Source organism: Branchiostoma lanceolatum, chromosome 4 (genome assembly GCF_035083965.1).
Source record: "Branchiostoma lanceolatum isolate klBraLanc5 chromosome 4, klBraLanc5.hap2, whole genome shotgun sequence".
NCBI classification, from domain to species: domain Eukaryota; kingdom Metazoa; phylum Chordata; class Leptocardii; order Amphioxiformes; family Branchiostomatidae; genus Branchiostoma; species Branchiostoma lanceolatum.
The window spans coordinates 22469938-22490052 of record NC_089725.1 but is presented as its reverse complement, the minus strand read 5'-3'; the positions used below and the strand labels follow the sequence as shown (position 1 = coordinate 22490052).

Below are 20115 nucleotides of genomic sequence, written 5' to 3'. Positions count from 1 at the left end.
TTAGTCCGCTAGGGCTAGACTTCTCACGTAACTATGGTAAAGGAGTTACGGGGTCTTGTATGACCCGGTCTTACCTCATTGGATATTCATGAAGGCGATGTCGCCATCTTGGTAATCAACTTTTCATGTTTCTCCGCACATCGAAAGACTTCGTGCTTCCAGCAGCCAAAATAGACATCGATGGTTTACAAACGGGTGGTCATCGGGTGCCAGATGCAGCTGTCTTTGTAGACGGGTCAAGAATAGAGCAGCACATTGGACTGCAAGAGATCTTACAGGTGGTGTGGAAGGCGGACCGCGGTTTGACGGCTGGTACGGTTGCCAAGTTTTCTGTACACAACATACATGATTGAAGAGTTATGAGTGGCAGGCCGCACGATCTTCAGATTTAGAGGGTAGAATAAGTTTATAGAGTCGGTCGAACGAATTCCAAGGATTGCTGTTTAATGTGCAGTTTAGTTCCAATCATCGTAAAGATTGTTATTGGGATGGGAGGTCATCGGTTGTTAGGCCATCACCACGGACCTAATGACACCATTCATGCCCTGGGGCGAAGCTTTACTTAGAAAGTAGCAACAAATCTGCCGACCTATTTAAGGACTTAACGAGCGATTAGTCACATTGCATGACAGCTAAATGTCCCAACAACACATAGTTTACTACATGATGTGTTTTGGTTTGGAATAGATCTACAGTAGGACTAGATTGGGTGAAAGTTCTAAAATTATGGCTAATGGCTTTTTCCTCCCATTTTTCAGGGTCTTTCCAAGACAAATGTGAAAGTCTAATCCTCCTGATCCATCCTGGACCAAAAGATGTGATCATCACAGGTGGGCAGTACTACCTGTGATCTGCTCCTGGGTGATGTGGAGGGAAGCTCGTTTTGATGGCTGGCACCGTCGCCAAGTTCGCTCCCTATGCTAACTTACACGATGAGTTTGTGGTGAGACAGACTAGCATGGAGGAGGAGGACCTTGTCCTCAACTTGTTGGATGATGAGAGTTTTGCAAAACGCACACAGGCACTGGACTACCTACGTGGAGTGGTGCGCAAGAATGGAGGACGGCTGGTGTTCCACAACAGGCAGGCTCTGTTTAACGGCCTGGCCAACCTGCTACAGGACTCCAACTGGAATGTACGACACCAATGTATACAGTTGATCTCTGAGATGATACCAGGCTTCGGACCAGGGCTGGATGCTGGGATGGCAGCTGTCCTGCCAAATATCGTGTTTAACATCGGCGACACTAAGGTAGCCATAAAGAAGTCTGCTATTCAAACCGTTCATCTCTACCTGAAGCATTCGTTGGACAGAAAGCTCATTTTCAATGCACTTGTAAAACATGGGTTAGAAAATGAGGACCCACGGATTGGAAGAGAAACTGTAGTGGCTCTCCCGATGATGCTGACGCCAGAGTTTGCTAAGGAAGATTTGTTTCCATTGACTCTGGCCTTGGCCAGGAAGCTTCATGGTAGACCAGATGAAGACCCCAAGAAGATTCTTTACTCAATGGACAGAATACGATCGTTAGTTGGAGACAACAAGTTTGAGATGTGGGTCTCCAAATTCCCAACTTCTCTACAAGGGGCTTACCACAGTGCATATGATCCTGAACGTAATGGCTTTGACACGCCAAAGCATGATTCTGTCAAGTCTGCCAAGTACGAGTCTCCCAGCAGGGAAGGTAGAGAAGTGGACTTGAATGCCAGTGGACATTTTAAGGACTTTCCCGACAGACACCAGGTAACCTCCACACGTGACACAAACCATGTGCGACCAATGGTTGCACATAGATTGGGATCTCATGATGATGGGCCGTTTGAATTTGGCATCATTCCCTCTCATGTCATGCAACAGTTGGTTGATCAGGAAGATTGGCGTATTCGGGCACAGGGAATTGAGCAGTTGAAAAACATCATGGCCAGTCTAAGAGATGCTACCCCCTTGTTACCTCAACTGCTACCCTTCATCAGCTTTCTCTGTAACTTGCTGGATGATGTCAACTTTAAAATCACCACTGTGACACTAGAAATCTTTGGATTGTTGGTGGACAAGCTGAACCTTGGTGTAAAACCCTACTTAAAGCCCATTGTGTCAGCTCTGACAAAGAGGCTGGGTGACTTAAAATTTGTGATCAAACAGGAAAACTTGCGAGTTCTGATGCAGCTCATGAACATATTGAGTCCAAAGCCCATCCTCAGCCATTTGTATGAAGGCCTGGACCATAAGAACTCTCGGGTTAGGGAGGAAACATTGAATGTCATCATTGCTTCCTTGTTGACTTTTCCTACCTATGAGTTTGACCTGGGTGCTCTGTGTGAAATTGTAGCCCCAACATTAGCTGATGCGAAGCCAAGAGTTCGCCAGGCTGCATTAGAGGCCTTTGCTGTTCTGGCCCAGTCCATGGGTCCAGGCCGGCTGCAGCCGCTGGTGTCAGCAGTGGACAGTGTAGAGTTGGGAAGGGACGGGGACGGAGTCATGGCTGCCGTTCAAGCCCGGCTGGCGAGAAGACAGCTACCCAGACTGGGGACAGACGGGCTGGTGGAGTACGCCACGCCCCCGCCGGCCTCTGCACGGTCCCGCAGCAGTACCGGATCCTCACAGGCGCACCAAGGGGCAGACACAGAGTGGATCCTGAATGCACCGGGGGCACAGGGGAGCAGCTCCAGTGCAAGAGACAGACCAGAATCAGACGACTTCCTGTCCCGCTCCACACCTGGTCCCCTTCCTTCAGGTGGCATCGATGGAATCACACCACAGCCGCGCCGCTACTTCAGCGCAGGGAGGGCCCGGAACAAACTGCCGTGGGAAGAGGGAAGAGGTGACAAAGAGGAGGAAGGAAACTTCCACAACAGCCATCCCAGCAGCGCACCTGCCACTCAGGTGAGCAAGATGTTTATATTGTTTACTTTGACTGTTACATCTTGTTTATAAACACTAAAACAGTCCAGGGAAAACTTGTTTAAATACGTTGGTGTCTCAGGAAGTCATGCACGCATCACAACACCAGTATTTCAGCAAGCTCACAGTGGGTTTTTGTTTGTGTGTTAACCTCATCCTCCTGTGGTAGATTCTGATGTTTATAACGATATCTTTATTGCACAACAAGGTACAAAGTATGGCATCTACTGGTACAGAACAACGGCTCCATAAGGCTAATTTACCTAATGCAAGAGTGTGTAGTATAGGATGAGAATGGGCTTTTACAATAATTGAATGAATTTCTAACATTTAGACATTCTTTAATATATGCAGGGGTTGTCACATATGTTTATATGAATGTCAGTAGAAATCAGCCTGTTGATCCATGGTTGCAGACACTATTACCTAGGGACTGATCGATATTTAGCGGGGGGGGAGGGGTGGTGCACCGGAGGGGAGGGCCATCGAGAAATTTTTTGGCCTGGGGGGAGGGCCATCGAAAAAAAATTTGAGCCGGGGGGAGGGCCATCGAAAAAAAACTGCATCAGGGGGGAGGGCCATCGAAAAAGTTTTTTAAAAATTCATTATAACGTTACATGTACCATCCAAAGTTCTGGTAATTTTGTATACGTAGCAATCTGCTATTGAGAACGCGCACGCATCCCTAAAAAAACTCCCCATATTCTACGGCCTGCGTGCGGCCTGTCGGGATTTACGTTGAAACCGTCAGAGGGGCGTCCGGGCGTCAAATGACGACGAAATCTCACTTTGGACGGCCTGGACCTGAACCACATTTCGACACACATTTTGCCGAGGAGTCGGTAAAAAGATTAAGAAATACGCACGGTTGTTCTGTGTTTGCCACTAATTTACTTAAGCTGCCGGCGTGGTGGGAACGATCCCACACTGGCACTTCTCGGCGTTGATGTCATTGTGGAGGTATTAAACGTACCTTACTCAACAAATGTGGGAAATAGAGCATTTATAAGAGGGTTCAAAATGTCAAAATTTTCCTTGCGGCGCCAGTGTTCCCGCCAGGTTTTTTCATAGCATCGGGGCAGGGGTTCGGGGGCTCTTGCAATAGGCTATTTAGAAGGCTTCTTTTTCCGTTTTGAGGGTCATATTTATGATACTAGTAATCGTGGCAGTCAATCAGCTTCTCCACAGGACCTTGACATACAGTACTTCAGGTGAAAAACAACTGAAAACTCACGGAGATCTACAAATCGGAGATCGAAAACTCAGAAACAACAAATTCACCCAGCTCAACAATATCAATAGTTTATTTAGCTACTCAACAATATCAATAGTCGATACCAGTTTTCCGTTTTTAAGCTATGCCCGGCTTGTCCGGAGTCGAAGCGCCACAATCGTCGCTGTCAGAGTCCCTTCGGTGCGAAATAGGAAGCCATATTCCTGGTAACGTTACTTACAAGTTACAGAAAACGTGGAACGCTACAATCGTCGCTGTCAGAAGTTCTCGGCGGTGCGAAATAGGAAGCGATATTCCTGGTATTCCCACGCTTGTTTGCAGACATGTTTGCAGAAAAATCGCCGCCGAAACCGCTGTGCTGCGTCAGATTGTACTTACAGAAAACGTGGAACTACAGTCTAATAAAAACTTTGTAGCACAAGGAGATCCAACGCACGCGTTTTCCCACAAAGTTGCCGCTGATTGACAGTCGGCATCCTTTGATGCCGTCGGCGAGACGCCAGCAAGTCTACCAAAGTAACCAAAGGAAAGTCGGCGGTTTGTGGGCGGGGCCGCAAATATTCTGGGTGGGAAAATGACATAACCTCGATCTAGAAATTTGTCAGAAATACAGTTAAGAATCAATTCTATTCCCGCGCTGACAAAGAAAGGAATCTTTTACGTTAATAACTGCCTCTGTTTGGGTCAACTGCGGACTGTCGGCTTTCAAATAAGGAGATTTCCCCGGGAATCTGATACATTTACGGCTGTTCTAATAGTCCGGGACCCGCCCCGCAGATATATACTCGGCTATTGTTTACGTTTTCGCGCGATGCTGCCAGCGTCACACGAGTCGCAAAGGGATGTTCCCGGGTGGGTGGGGCGTCGAGACAAGATCGGAGCGGTAGGGCGGGGTGCTAATTAATAGTAATTGGCACCTCTCTTTGAGTTGATAGTTGGATGGCTTCCTGCGAAACAGCGGAGTCGCGTGCTTGGAACGTATTGTCCAGGGGCGGGGCGGGGCGCGGCACCATCAAAAATAATTCTAACTCACACCCAGTGCGTCACGCCCCCAAGTGGGAAAACGAAGAACCGACGGTCCTAGTCCTACGGCCGCGAGGAAGATTCACTGGAACAAGAAGCACCTATCAAATATGATGTTGTTGTCCATCATTATGTTTTTTTTTTCAATAACAGCAATACGGATTTTCGCGGTGCTAAGTATTTTGTTTATATCTTGAACTGGGAAGAACTCAGCCAAATGATGAAAGCCATGAAACGCCTGAAGGCTGACAGCATCACAAGGTAACAAAGCAAACACATCGTTACATAAAAAGTTGATATCTGTTCCAAAAATGAATACTACTACAAATCACTGAAATCACACCCAAACTTCTTCTAATCTTTCGATTCCATACTAACAAATATTGCAATGTCATGTGATCGTGATCTCTCTCTTTTATGTTTGGATGCGGTGAACACACAGAGTACTGTGCAGCCATCTTGTCCAAAGTTGTGTCGCGGTTTTGTTCAATTTGCTGTTGGAAAATCGATGCAAAGACCCCATCTTTGGAATTATAGCAGCACGACTATACGAGTATTAGCATACATAGGAAACAGGAATAGTACGTACAGGATGAAGAAAACACACTGGAAGCCGGAGCATGCGGCGTTTTCCGGTAGTCACAGTTTATTTCCTTGGCTGCTTAGGACTGTCTTGGCCAGCTGAATTTTGCCACCGGAGGATCATATCAATTTTCTAGCATCGACCCTACATCGAACTGGCCTTGATCAGATGTCATGTGGACTCTTGTGATGGTAACTTACCAGCCCTGCTTCTTTGACCCACGAATGGATCTAATCTATCGTCACTTGATTAACTAAAGTTTCATATTTGGTACTACGATGATTGTAGCGTTTATAATGTCTGTAACGGAATAAACTACAGTCTATTCGTGATTATTACTTATAAGTTCATGTTTGGTTAGCTTACCATGTTAGCAATTTTCATGGGTAAATCCTGGTATTAGTGGCATAAAAATAAACTCTTTGGTCGAGAACATACGAATGAATATGAAACGAAAGTTAAGGGACAAACATGATATGGTAGCCGGTTTCATCAAAGGTTTTATTTTCTGTGTCCATTCTGAAACTTGGTCGGTACTCACGTACCTGAAAACACAAATAAATATAAAAGTAAAACAGTGTATGAGAAGTAAATAGCAACAAGTGACAACATAGCTACCGATTTCCTTCGTTTTGAAAGGCAAATCATCGGGTCGTGTTAGCACAACCACCGATGATAGTACATCAAAGGCGCAAAACCACTGACAACCGCTCTCAACTGGATGATTTGCCTCTCAAATTGCGAGAAATTGCGTTTTTGAAGGCTTGAAAATCCAAAAATTCCCGGGAAAGCATGCCCTCCGGAGCCGCCCTAGATTGCCTTCGGGTTGGCGGGAACGTTGAGGCAAGGTAAGTCTTATTATGCATTGTTGACAAAATGAAAAGTCGACTCTATGTATTTTGGGGGAGACGCGAATGATATGTTGCGTGTGCGTCAGGACAACCCCGAATACGTCCGCTGTCCCAGTCAAACATCACTACCGCTAACTTTTATTCAGTAACATGTTCATGTGAAAAGTCATGAAAAATGGGGGGGAGGGCCATCGAAAAATTTTTAGAGCCGGGGGGAGGGCCATTGAAAAAAAAAATGGGCGGGGGGGAGGGCCATTGAAAAAAAATTTGAGCCGGGGGGAGGGCCATCAAAAATTTTTTTTACCGGACCCACTTTGCACCACCCCTCCCCCCCCAATAAATATCGATCAGTCCCCTACTAGTCCATGCCTCTCCTGGAATGTTGTTCCCTGATAGAGTGTGAAATTCCATGGAAACATTACACCTCATTTGAAATCCAAACCAGGACAAATTGTTAGGCTTTGGCAGTTATGTCCTGGACAACGGCCCATTGATTGATGTTATGGGAGGGGGGCAGGGAGCCCCCAGTCGTTGAAAATGTATGCAGGTTTTGAAGCTATACATACATTTATGATACGTATTGTTCAACAGTGGGAAACATTCTTCATGGTCCTCCTCATCAAAAGTTAAATCTTAACGCATGTTTATTTCAAGGGCAAAACCAGGTTATCATAATTGATCTATGGTGATAAGACCCTACAACTTACAAGATGATGTGTAAGTCAGGTGTGGACTTGCCAGTCATAACCCTCTTTTGGATGGCTTTGGTAGTTCTCTATTGTTTTTGTTGTTGTATGTTAACTAAACTTAAGTGAACTTGGCTTGAAGCTTTGATGGTCTGCCTAAGATGAACAAGAGGAGTCGGTTCATAACAAGTTGCATATTTTTACATAAGTGAAAATCAATGTGGTATGAATGGTACTGGCTGGAGCCCCATTGTAACACCTCTTGCTTTGTTACCTTTTTCTGTTCTGGCATGCAGATCAATGGATACATGTTGTATGAAACCTACCAGGCAGGCTTGACAATTAACAGTTCTAGTTGCAGTGGTATGTAGACGTTATATGTCATATACAAGACAGAACGCTCACCTACCCCTGCTTGTCGTGTTGCCATGACGTCCTACACACACATTGTGACTTGTTGACCCATTAGAATATTGACATGGACAAAATATGTGAGCGTGATCAAACACAGTGTTTGTGGAGGGAGATTTTCTGGCACACCTAGATGTCAAGGTCACGCAACCCTTGTTTAACAAGCAAATTTGTCATATAGTAAAATAGTGAAAGATATATTCGTCTTTGACAAATGGCAAGGGAAGATGTCATGTCAGAATATATCTAGGTGAGAGACTGAGAGGCATACTGTCTCCAAATATGGATTGTTCAAATTAGAACTGGCGATGCTTTTGTTTCCTGCACTCTATGCCCTTATCATGGCAAACACAATATATCAGGAGTGTTTGCTTTAGGAAAGTGCTTGAAATACCAGAGCTTGTGTCTGTTTGCTCCTTTTATATGATGATGAGACAAATAGCTACATTGCCGTTTCAAGCAAAAGTGCATGCAAGAAAAAGTATATGAACTTACAAATGCTGTAATGTGTTCAGAATTAATGCATTTTGAACCCCAAGAAAGTTCCAGCTTAGTTTTCCCAAGGTGGTTTGATTTTAAACCTCCTTGGGTATCCATACTAATAACCAGTTACATTCCCCTTTCAAGTTAAAGTCAACTAAAGCTTGCTAACAGAAAGAGGTCTGTCTTCCGTACTATTTAACAAAAAGTAAAAAAAAAACAAGGAGGAAAGATCAAATTTTACTGAACAACTTCATTTATCTACCTTTTCCCTGCTGCTTGACCCCATATCCAAAACAAGTTTAGTGCCCAGCTGCTACCTTTGACCTAGCTACAAATGTAATTGCCTATCAGGTCCTGGAAGATATACAATTGTTTTTATATTATATTGTCACTTCGGTGTTGTTTAGACATTGAAGGAGAAACTGCAACAGCTGGTATATGAATTATTGTTTACATGACTGGATATACCAACCTACGTGCAGAGAGACACGACCCAGACTGCCGCCCTGTAGTTAGGATGTTTATATTTTGGGTTCTTTGGATTTCTCCTGAGCTGAGTGAGGCCAGGCTGACCCCTGGTGGGTCCATGGTTAACAGGTGGCCCTGCATTCTTGTACACTGGTTTGACTACTGTCGTCCTGGGCACCAGAGGACATAGGCGATTAAACAATATTGATCCCTACAACATCCTTGTCTGTTTTCACATGATTTTTTTTATATCGTTACTGTTGCTTACCAAGTTATAGCCAGAGTTGATCTTGAGGCCATAGCTGTTGATGAGAGGTCAAGTTTCTTTGGTGTAACTCTTAGTGGCAGTATGCCTAAAATGTGGGTAATAGATGCCAGATGTTAGTGAATGAATAGGAAACACTGTCTTGTATAGAAAGTACCTGCCTCTGACAGTGAGAACCTGGGTTAACTGATTATGACTCAGTAAAGATAGAAGTGTGTACAGTAGTACACATGTAGTTTAGTAAAGTTGTCAACTTTTGTATCAAGCATATTGTTGGTATCAAACTTCAAAGCCATTACAGTATGATTATGCATTCTATGCCTTCAGCTTTAGCACTTCAGCCCCAAGATCCAGCTAACAAATACTTAAAAGTGACAAGAAGAATTGCATGAAGCTTTGATTTGAAAAGTTTGTAGCAACATTTCCACACAACATCCGCGATCCTCAGTGGTCCGTCCCTAAGTAAGAGGGGTTTTCTTTTCTGTTGCACGGTATCGAATAACACTTGATATAGAAAGTAGACTAAAGGGCCATGATTGGTAATTGTTAGCCTTTATGATCTGGGAAAGCAGAACTTTGAAGTAGGTGGATTTCAGCCTTGGCCTTTGGAGTGTGATCAATGTTAATGCTTGAGGTAATATCTCTAGGGGCATTTGGATGGCTTACTGGTTTGTTGTTATAGGATTTTTTCAACATAAACATTTGCATATACTTTGTGCAAACTACAAATGTATAAAGCAGGCCAAGCTACAGGTTGCTAATCTGATACTAAGTACCTTAGGCTTGAGCTTACAAATGTCCACTGCATTCTATATACAGTCAAACCTGTATTAGCGGTCACCTTTGCATAGCGGCCACCTGCCCATAGTGGTCACTTTTTGTCGGTCCCTTGGATTTTTCCCATTGACATAAGCATTAAGAATTAGGCTATAACGGCCACCTGTCCAACGCGGTCGCGGCCAGACGATTTTCGGTCCCGCGAGTACAGTAACACTGCCGATAACGGTCACGGCGCGCGGGTAGAAGCCGCATCGCCACCGCACGCCGGGTTCAAAATCTTCATTTTTTCACGCAGTTATCAAATTTATGTGGACTCAACTGGATAGGATCATAATAAAGAAAACCAGAATGTTTTATCTTTGTTAGAAAAGCCATGGTTTGACGCGCGAAGTCAAGTATAATTTTCTTTACATGGCTTGCGTTTGTACATCGTGGTAAAATTGACCATTTCTGTACATTTCGACTGGACAAATATTACGGCAGCTTTTTGGAAATTACAACCCACACATGTACCTGATGCGGTAAGTTCGCGAAATGTTTGAATGCCGGCCCAATGTCCGTTTTCACCGGGAATTCATTCAAATTGTGCTCAAAACGTGTTTCGCGCAATTTTCAAAATGGCGCTGATACAAACTGGATAGGTAGCAGCACAAAGGTCAACGGAAGTTACGGAGGTATAATATACTAAATTTATTTTGCTGCAAAGTATCACTGAGGATAATTACTAAACCAAAAGCTTCAAAATTAACGTGGAAAATATTACTATGATGTAAAATTTGGGCTGTTGTAATTTTCTGAAAATACAAAAAGCCCTCAAAAGAGCGACCTTCTTCTGAGTACCCTATTAGCATAATGGTAGATGCTGATCAACACAAGCCACCCGGGAACCGAACCAACACAACAAGAGACTAAGGAATATTGTCGCCACGATTTTATGTTTGAAAACGGTCGAAAACGAACAGTAAGTGACAACTGAGCAACATGTATTTTGTTCTTAACTATCTAGGACTAGAAGAACAACAATCGAACTTTACATGTGTACTGTACGGTGAATAAATGTATCTCAGTGGGTACTGAAAACATGTGTCACTCGTGGTCAATTAATCGACATTTTCTCCATAGCGGCCACCTGTCCTTAGCGGCCAGTTTTGGCCAGTCCCTTGAGTGACCGCTATAGACAGGTTTGACTGTACATGTACAACCTTTGGTATGAGTGTATACAAGGGCAGTCATCATCTTTGTGCTGTTTTCCCTTGCTCATCCAGGGCTCGAAATACTGGGTGCATGTGCACCTGTGTGCACCCAAAATTGAAGCTGTGCACCTAATTTTTGACTGTGGGTGCACTGGTGCACCTAGATATTTTTGTACTCTATAGCGTAACGGTTCTTTTGTACACTAGCATACAGAATATTCTTGAAATGTAAGTATCAGAAAAAGCAATATAACCTTTTGTTATACTTTATTAAGTTTATATGATGTATTGCTTGGTTGAAATTTGAAATCTGGATAGAATTACAGATTGAAATTCTTAAGAGATGCAGTAGCGTCATACTTATGTTTTGCTGACATTCAACTTTGTTTTATGTGGTGCACCCAGATTTTTTTCCGTGCACCTAAATTTTTGGGTTGGGTGCACCAGTGCACCTATTTCCAAAAAAGAATTTCGAGCCCTGTCATCAGTTATGGTGAAAATTGGATATCTGACATGCTAACTTCTCCATTAGTCCATCTATTGATTGATATAGAATTTTTTGTCATGATGGTAATGCACAATCTTCATTTCCTGCTGATGCCAGTTTGTGGCAAGCTATTTCCTGCTGACGACCTTTGATTGGGTTAATGAGTCAGCTTTTAAAGCATCTTTTCCAGATGTGACCACCCATTAGGGCATTGAATTTTGGTACCAGGACTTTGTAACTCCCAGACATTACGTGACTCTCCAATTTCACACCATGTAAAAGTTCACCAATCGCAAAACACTAAAAAGGACAGAAAATATAAGAATGTAACATGTTATGGCTAGTTTCAAGAAAAGTAAAATAACTCAAATCCTTGATCTTCAATCCACAGCAAAATTATTAGGTAGGTGTACAATCACGATTGTTGTCTTTCCTTCAACTCTTTGCTGTGGTGCAAGTATAGTGACTTAGGATTCTGTGGAATCCCAGCTGTCTAAAGACTACATGTAGGTTGGTATCTGTTGGTGCATGGTATTGTCTGTTACCTTGGCAATAGGCCCAAGGATCCAGACTTGATCAGAACCTGTAAATGATGGCTTCAGAAAGTAGGAAATCTAGGTCAACTTCTGACATGCTTTTGTCTTGCTAACAGGTGGTTTTACTGACTGTCACATGGGCAGATGGTACTGCAGAATGGTATGCCGGTGGTTGTCCATAAAGTAGATGCTTCTAGTTTTACAGACTATGCCAGGAGTCTCAGTCAGGTTCTTCTATAAAGTATAAGTACATGTCACTTTGGGCTGTGTTGCAGGGAACCATCCAGCTGCCTAAACCTGTAATCAAGACAGCTTTGGTTGAAAAAAGTTTACCTTAGCAGACAGAAGGTCAATAAAGTCAAATTCAGCAATAAAATGTTCTGGCAGAAATGGCAAGCTTTGGTTCATATTATAATACACACAGTCCTCCTGTCCTGGTGAAAGACAGTGCAAATTAGACCCCGATCATACTTAGCCTATCATAGCCAGTTGAATAAATTAAAAGGAGGTGGTTTCCTTTTAACCTGCTAAAACCCTTATTTAACCAGTTAAATTGCGTTCATATTAAGCCAAGATAGCCGGCTAAATTTGCCGGTTAAATCTTTTAATTCATCCAACCGGCTATGATAGGCTTAGTATGTAGTCTGAAATGGCTGACTCTGTTTGTGTTAGATACCTTATCCAGTTGTTTAATTTACAACATATATTTTGTATAATGATTAATGTATAATGTACCTGGAACTCTAACCTTCAACAACATGACGGTATATGGACATATGTTATGTAAATATATTTGAAGGAGAAGGCATACAGAAATACTATGTTTTAGAGTTCTAGGCTCAAACTTATTGGAAAACATTAACCCTGTTGGAGCTGCCTATATATATGCCCAACACAACAAATAAGGTGCCAGTAGTCTGCTTCAGCAGGGAGAAAGGTAATCTGGGATTTATCGCTCCGCTGTCGGCTGATTGATTGATTTCTGAACTGTCCTACAGGGAGCAATCAACCTCACAGACATGAGATTCTAGATCATGCCATTACAATGGTGGGTATGTTGATTGAATTGATTGTTACGGGATGACCTAGAAATGCTGGGAAGGTCCTTCTGGAACAATTAAGATGTTCAAACCAATTACTGAAATGGCTGCAAAAGCTGCCTTAATCAATTCCCCTTGGTCAGGAAATGGGGTTTGTGCATGTAGAAATGCAAATCAGAGTAGGCTTTTTTGTACCTATGGCAGATCAATTCATAAAATGCTAAAACTGCTAAAACTATACCTATTTTTCGATAGGGAAATTTTTCAGTGGATTTCTCAATTGATGTAAGAAATAAAGAAACGCTGATATGTAGATAGATGAAAGCTAGAATTCCAGGTGTGCCCTCCCCTACATCTTCTTATCCGATGGACCATCAGTATCTCAACAAGCAATTACCTTTGTAATCCATCTCCTAAGATCTGATATCTACATAGTTTTCTGCTCTGCTGGCTGGTATAATGATAAGGAGGCACCCTCATACTCTGACATCACCAGACTTGACTTGCCAACTGTTGCTATGGGCTGCTCTCGTTGTGCCACCAGAAATTGACAGAGGATTTTAATGCAAATGCAGTAACTTCCACAATGATTCCACATCCTTGAAACATCTCCCTGACTTGGTGTCCTCTCTACTAAGCATAAACCATAGACATCTCAGCATAGTGCATGTAAGGATATCGGAATGTTTGACAATCACCATGAAAAAGAAGAGGTACAGTGTACGTCTTCTTTCCTCAGCTTTGTGGTATGTCGGTTAGATACTTATAGTTATACTGGCAGTGCCAACTTTTTCCCAAAAGATGGAGCCAGAATCATCTACGAGTATGTGCCTTGGGACTCGGGTCGTTGAATCGTTCTTGTACAGATCCAGAGTTTTTTTTGCTAGAACCAGCATATACATTTGTCGCTAGAAAAAGCCATTCACCTTCATGTGTACTACTAGGTATTCTAGTATGGAAACAGTTGTGAAACAGAAATTTGGAGGTCTTAGGTGTTAAAAACTATAAAATATGGAACATTTGGTGCTGTTTCATTCAATACAAAATGCATTATGGTGTAAGAGGCATTAACAAACCTTTAAACAATTTGTACAGTTGTAAATACTGTACAAGTACGATATGTAGGTTATCTAATCACATATCTTTATTGTGTATCGGCTTGTGCCAGATCCAAGGTTCCAGAGAGCAGTGTGTTTTTCTAATACATTGTAGACTAGCTATGAAATATACAGCCTAAACAGGGACCCTGTAGCCTTGAAGATAGAAGTTTTAAGTCTCTTGAGGTGCCCATGAAAAGCACACGAAAACATACGCATACATATCAATTTAGCTATAGATTTTTCAGGACACTTCCATTTCACAATTCAATTTTTTGTTCTTTAAGTAGAAGTAATCAACCAATGTACATCACTGCCTTTGCTCCACTGATAAAGAGTTGTAGCAACGTAGGAAAGTGTTTGAAGAGGATGTACAGGTAAATCACTAGTTCTACCCTAACCTGTCACCTTTCAGACCAATTTGATACCGCGCAGACGGCTCCAGACATGTCGAGGAGACAGCTGACATTACGTCAAGGAGACAACAAAATAAACAAATAAACAGATGAATATACAATGCAGGCGTCTATGCCTCTGGCGATTGCAATGAAAGTTTTAGGTATCTACATTAGATTCAAAGATACTATGAACACAACAGTGTCAGACACTTTTCCAACATCCATTCTGGCATCAGACCACATTGAATTGTGCTTTAACTTGGGGGGAGTCAGTAACAGTTGTGGGTAGGGGTAGGGTAGGGGCTATTGGAACAGCAATTTTTTTTCAAACAATGTGGTCAAAACATTCATCAGAGTGAATAGCTAAGGGTAAAAAATATAGTTCTGGTATGTGTGTCACCAGTTTTTATTCAGTTGCAAAAAGGATTAGGAATGTAATCAATAACTCACCTGGTTACGGCTGCTCGACTGCCACTCCAAGTGACATAGATGACTGAACTACATACAGCACCAAGAAGTAACCACCTTCCACACTCTATTTACCCAGCAAGGGGAGGGGCTGGTCTATTCTAAATGAAGTACATATATGTGGCATGGAAGCTTAATGTAACAATCTTAAAGAAATTGTGCAGGTTACAGTACTTAATGTTATACATTGGGCTTGACTTGGAACTGGGCTGTATTAATGTTTGTTAATCAATGCTTATGTCCCCAATGGTACTTGTATCTGTCTAGTAATACATACATGTCAGCGGTCAACATGTTAAGAATTGATTATCTTACCAGCTGTAAGAAAAGTGTTGTTTATATTTTTTTTATTAATACATGCAACATACAAAATGTATACACATAAAAGTAATAATGTTTCATGTAAATATAGTTTCTGTTTCTTTATCCTTATAGTACACATAAAATGGGACATAAGAGGATGCCATCCATGAAAAATTTTCATGAGATTATACTATAGACATGGTTTTGGCGCCGACCGATTTATGCAGCATTACTTACTTAACCTATAATCTTTGTTTGACATGCCTGATGTGTGTCAATGAGGCAGTGCATGTACAACATTGTGTAAGCCCTTCAATCTAAAGTCAATTTCTAGCTAATCCTGTCTGGTGGGGAATCGTTACCTCTTTGATGTCTGAGCCATCTGAAATTATCCTACCTGTCAGCACACATCAAAGGTAAACTTTCTTAATGCCTGGGTTGCAATTGGGAGAAGTGGCATTAGGGGGGCTGTGGGAGGTCAGTAATCCTGGGGTTCTGGGGATTATGGTGGGTACTAAAGGTACATGTAGGTCAGAGGTCAAATGCGTGTCCCTCCCACTCCCCAATGGAGGTGACTTATTCGTGCTCCTCTTAATTGGGAGCAACATTTAACAGCCCTGCTGATTTTGGTAAGTGTGATAGCTTAGAAGGTAGGAGCGGTTTATGGTTTAAGATATGAGATTAATCTTGATTTCAACTTTAATAGTATGTACATGTTTGTCTGTTCGTTCCTTCGTTGAGACCCTTGTTGTTGTGCCTGTGACATGTAGGGCAGCTAGTTTCCTTGCTGTTTCAGTAGCAGGTTAAATTTTCACAGATAGGGGTTGCTAGCCCTTCCCTTTAACGTGCTCATGGCATGTTCTCGATCATTTTACGTCCCTTCCACAAGATGGGGACAGCCCCAACCAAGAGGCCCTTTCCAGGCTTGAACCGGGATCTTTCAGGAACCAACTAATTGGACACAGGACAGGAGCTAAACTGTGGGGCTACAACCAGACTTTTCTTTTGCCCTTACTTTGCGTTGAATAGAATATGATTTAATAGCACGGAAAAGGTAACATGTCATAGGTAATGTACCATTGTAACACATAAAAGGTATGTTGTGACTGATAACACATGATAGATTATGATATTACAGTAAATAGCATGATTATGGTATATTTTGGCACCCTCTAATACATCAGAACTGTGCTTTGATAATACATAATTAGAGGAATAAATTTTCCATTACAAAATGACTGTTATCAACATCCAACACTGTAATGATGTCTCTGTTGTAGTGCTTCTTGCTCTTTTAATTCTCTCTTCTTAAACAATATTCCTCCTCCTACACCACTGTTTTAGTTCTAGACCAATCAGATTTATGAAAGTTGACACAATTTTGATCAAATACATTTTGCGTATTCCCAGATTTCTTTTCGGCATCTCCTATGATTTCAAGCAACTAGAAAAAATTACGTTTTGAATTTGTTGTTTGTGTTTCTTATTTTGAACCTACTTGTGTCAGGTGAATCACCAATATGTACATTGGTTTAGCCTATTTTAATTCAAAAATCAATCTGGCAGATTATTGCTTAATGAAATCGAACAGCACAAACGTTTGAATAGATTTTCCAAAAAGTGTCATGAAAATCCTCATTTTGTGTTGTCTTGCAAAGACATGCAACAAACACTTGTAACATATGTGGCATCAGATGTAGCTGTCAGAGTGTGGCAATACAAGGATGTGTGGAGTCACCATATCGAATCTTAGTAATCTGTCACGTTTGGGACACTTTAAAAATTTTTGTCAAATACTTTATCGAGAAGTTTCTTGGTCTTGATGGTAACCTTCAGTTTAACCGTTAATAACATGAAAAGACAGAACCACTGAGACAGTTACAAGCTGAAGAGAAGTGAAACAACATTGTTTAGTTTACAAAGTACACTGATGAGGATTGCCTGGGGATGGGTTACAAAAACAGACCACTTATCTCTATACATTGGAGTACCAGGCACCACCAATAGTCAGTCACCTGATAAAGCCACAGAACTATTTTTAGTTACAATCAGCCTCAAGTGAAAGGGGGCTTAAGCACAACTCCTGGTGACATGGCAAATCACCTGCCTTTTGTACCTTTCCTATTTGATTTATTTTCAGCTGTGATCTTTGTCAACAGAAGTTAGATTCAGAGTCTAATATACACTAACTTACATCTTTGCTTGACTGCCTTTGTGGATGATGCGATGTAGGCTTATATCTAAGATACCAACATAACAGCAAAGCTGCAGTATTGATCTATTTGTTAAACATGTCCATCCAAAATAGAGGGACAAAATTGTCAATCGCACCAATATCTAACCTCCATTAACATTAATCTGCCGGGTTACATAAATCCACCACTTTGAAAAATGGTGGGTTTGGGAGATCTCTAGTGCAGCTGCAGATAGTTTAGATACAGGAGTGCATTATATATATATTAATATTCATACTGGAGGACGTTGGGTTGGAGATCTGTTTGGACGGATCTTTTCGGGGTGGCGGAATTATGTATTCTGGTGGAATTATGTAACTTAGTAGATGTTAATGATCAATTGAACAACATGAAGTACCCAGTGGGAATACTGACTTATAGTAATGGTATAGCAGATAGGTAGAATGTACCACAGAGGAAACTGTTTAGGAGCTATTTTAATTCTTATTTTGGCCTGTTAACACTAACAGGTGGTTACAATCAGTACAACAAACAGAATTCCACCTACAAAGAAAAAAACCGTTTGGAAACGGGATTTGCAGTGTCCCTCCGATTTCTGTAGTTCCACTGAAAACAAAAAACATAACTGTGTAAGCCTGTGATAAATAATTGTTTTCAACGCAGAATGTTTACAGTACACAGTGTTAGTGTGTACAGGCAGTGATTTGTAAGTTGACCGGTACACTGCTGACTCAAGGCTTTGGTGAGATTTGCTACAGTACAATAAAACAAGGCTTAGAAGGTACATATAGGAGGAGAGTTTGGTATAATATTGCCATGGAAACATTAGCAATCACAGAAACAGTATTCTGTGTTTTGTCTGCAGAATTCCGAACTTTCTGTGTACACAATCAGCAAACAACTACTTTACTGTGCTTCAAGGCTGCGTAATTGACATTTGAAATGTTATTGTGCATACACAGGTGTTCCCAGTTGGCTTAGAACATGAGCACAACACATTAGACAAGCTTAAACAGGAAAAACTCAACTTGACACCGTCATTTGTACACCGTGTACTGTTTGGAAATGAAATCAGCACTAGGACAAGTCGTTAAAACCAAGATGGCTGCCAGATCTCATGTTTTATTTGCGTAGATTGGAAATCGCCTTTGTAACAAATTGTCCTTTTATGTCCACCTGACAGCAGTAATCCAGCCCATGTCAGGGTGGGCACTGCTGGGCTCAACTCAGATTAGTGCTGCTGTCCACCTGAGTTTTAGTGGAATTGGCTGGGAGTGTACGAGTCATAATGTTTATGTTTAGTTACTTAACTTAGCCTGGGTTTGATGCGATCATATACAGTTTCATTCAATCACTTAGTAATTCCTGTTCCAAAGTTTGTTTCGGCTCTTGATTTCTTTTGGAGACTTTTTATCATTGAATAATGAGTCATGAGAGGAATTGTGTGGTAGAATTTCATTTCATGTGAGCACAAGTTTTATCCAGGCCTCCCAAAGTCAGGTGTTACAATTGTGTGGCCAGGTGGGCAAGTTGTGACCATGGTCAGTACATGATTCTAACTTATCTAAGGTGACCAGGGTTTCTCAACATGGCTATTCTCTCATTGTCAGCATTTTCTCACAGATATTGCTGGTTTTCCACAAAAATTACAAGGATCACAAGGTATTTGAAAACAAAATAAAGAAGTCAGGAGAAAGATTACAGTGATGAAACTTTTATACTATAGATGAATTGAAGTCAGTACAGGCTTGACCTGGGAACATTTGGGTTTGATCTTCTGTTGTCATTCATTTCCGCCATAAAGGATTTACCTTTGATAAAAATAACATTCGAGTAAAAGTACTTCAACAAGACGAATTGTGTATCATTGAAAAGAACTTAGGCATGGCAAAGTCGAACAACTCAGGTGGTCGATGTTTGGACATATCTTAAGAATGCCACAAGACACACCTGCACAAAAAGCCCTGGAATTCTCAACATTGAGATCCAACAGATACAAAGCACGCAAAGGAAGACGCTGCGTGAACTTACTCAGCATGCTGAAGGGAGACCTCAAGCACAGAGGGCGAGGCTCTCCCACAACAGGAAAGAAACTCCGAGAGCTAAGGGAGCTCGCAAGATGCAAGGACACGTGGAAGAAGATGAAGAAAGACTGAATGCAGCTGCAGGACGTTTCAACGACTGCAGATGCAGAAACCAGTGGATGATGATGATGATGATGGTATGCCATTTCACTTTAGCGACACATAATAGAGCAATCCATCCATACGGTAATGGCAAGGCGAACTGAAAAGCTGCCAGTTTTATTTCATGTAGTGGCTTTTGTGCGAATGCTTGTTAAAAAGCAGTGGCTATTGAAGTCAACTTTTATGTTATTGCTTTAAAGCTTTTAATTTAGATGAATCTCCTGATGAAAGTATGTGAAGAGTTGATTATACCATTTCTTTTACATCCATGAACACTAGCTGTTCCGCAGAGCTTACAGCATCATCAGGTTGGCTATTACTTTTTGAAATTGCCTGGATTTCTACCTTGAAGAATTTGCTGAAAAAATTGCTTTGACTCTTTGATACACCGTCCTTTCTTTTCATGATCCCCTCCCCATCAGTCTGTCTGTGAATGAGTGTCTTTTAGCAACCAGCCTGAAATTTGGAAGCCGGTGACTTTTAAAAGTGCATTGAAGTACTCTGACTGGTAAATGATGATGTATAA

The 20115-nt window shown here is 41.7% G+C and overlaps 1 protein-coding gene across 3 annotated transcripts in view; it reads left to right on the top strand.

The window, feature by feature from the left end:
* Window positions 1-73: 73 nt before the first annotated feature.
* Window positions 74-20115, top strand: part of LOC136433395 (TOG array regulator of axonemal microtubules protein 1-like) — a 48826-nt gene continuing 28784 nt past the window's right edge. For all 3 annotated transcript variants that reach the window (XM_066425558.1, XM_066425557.1, XM_066425556.1), the window contains exons 1-2: window positions 74-312; window positions 759-2884. In XM_066425558.1, coding sequence (XP_066281655.1) covers window positions 887-2884 — 1998 coding nt within the window. In that variant the 5' untranslated portion in view covers window positions 74-312; window positions 759-886. The remainder of the gene's footprint in view (window positions 313-758; window positions 2885-20115) is intronic.